The sequence below is a fragment of the Sesamum indicum genome, linkage group LG10 (genome assembly GCF_000512975.1).
Source record: "Sesamum indicum cultivar Zhongzhi No. 13 linkage group LG10, S_indicum_v1.0, whole genome shotgun sequence".
Classification (NCBI taxonomy): Eukaryota; Viridiplantae; Streptophyta; class Magnoliopsida; order Lamiales; family Pedaliaceae; genus Sesamum; species Sesamum indicum.
In genome coordinates, this window is record NC_026154.1 from 16,729,844 (window position 1) to 16,731,350 (window position 1,507).

The following is a 1,507-nucleotide window of genomic DNA, read 5'->3' on the forward strand; positions in this document are numbered from 1 at the left end:
TCGAGATCACCAAAAATAATTTCTACTACACTTGTGAAAGTGGGAGTAGGAATTATTTTTGGTGATCTCGACACCCACCACAAATATTTCCTTGAATTGAACTGTAATTAAAGTTTTTAAATAATAAAAAATATTTATGAATTATGAAAAATTTAAAATTAGCCGTTGTAATTTACTTGTGATCCATGAATCATGAATCAGCCCACTTCATTCGGCAGTCCTTCGCATGCCTTAATTCTTCTTGGGCTCATTCAGTATGGCCTTCTACACTGATTGCCACATTTCAAGAGATGAAACCATCATATCAGAGTAAAATAACATTTTTTTTTCTATTTAATAATTCGATCAATTACATCATCCAATACACAAATCAAACAAATCAAGACCTTTGTTAAATGAAGAGTCTTGAAATTGTATCATACAATTTTACTAATACTATAATTTGATGGACAAAAAAAAAAATAATTCAATTCTACTATCACAATTTGTGGGGAAAACAGACCAAAGAATGCTAGACAAAACCCAACACCACAACCACCGAAGACCAGGACGTCACTGAGAAAAATTCTCTCATCAGTCCCCTCCATTCTCACTGGAGATTAGATACTGAAGATTTCTTCGCTTTCCTGCTAGCATAGATCTTACCATAAATGCTCTTTGTTCTAATAGACAGCAAAACATCAAGACCAAACCCAATCACACATGCAATAGCCATCACCATAAACACAAGCCTGTAGCAGTGGGCACCGATGCACGTGTTGCCGCCTCCAGCCGTGCGCGTCGCCTGAGCATCGTACAAGAAGCCCGCCAGCAAGCCGGAGAAGAGGAACGAGCCGAGTGGGAGATTGAGGATGAGGATGTTGTATATGAGGCCGTAGTATTTGAGGCCAAAGAGTTCGGAGGCGGTAGGAACAGTAACGGCTAGACGGACTCCATAGCAGATACCCACAACAATGGAGCCAATGTACAGCGATCCGGGCATAGCCATAGCCAATAGGATGTATCCCACTGCCATTAAAATCTGAGAAGCTGCATTCCAAATTGGCCTTGGTGTTCCGGCCCTCCTACATATAGTGACAAACAGAGTGAGCAGACAAGTACAATTGCTCAACGAGTCTCCTAACCAAATTCATCTTTTGCTACAACTGTTGGTAGCACATGGCACGTTCAAATCAAATCAAACGGCATGACATTGAGATACATGGTAAGTTCTTGGCATTATTAAGGTCGGTGGGGATGGGGATAAAAGACTTTGAATGTGCTTTGGAGAATGAAGATTGAAAAATCTAACCAAGAATGGTCCATGACAATGAAAATAAGGGTAGCTTTACTAGGTGTAAAATCCGCGTATCTTTTAGAGAAAATGAGTCGAAATCAACCATGGAATTGTGACTTGACCTTTGGATGGCATGAGAGGGTAATAGTACGAGCAGAATTAGATCTCTGAGAAGGAACCAAATTCGGGCCCCATTCTTATTTAATTGGATCTCACTTTCAAAAGTCTAAT

The 1,507-nt window shown here is 39.9% G+C and overlaps 1 protein-coding gene across 1 annotated transcript in view; it reads right to left on the reverse strand.

Moving 5' to 3' along the window:
* Positions 305–1,507, reverse strand: part of LOC105172967 (protein NUCLEAR FUSION DEFECTIVE 4-like) — a 3,207-nt gene continuing 2,004 nt past the window's right edge. The window contains exon 3 of the mRNA XM_011094593.2: positions 305–1,064. Within this exon, the coding sequence (XP_011092895.1) occupies positions 590–1,064 (475 nt within the window). The 3' untranslated portion in view covers positions 305–589. The remainder of the gene's footprint in view (positions 1,065–1,507) is intronic.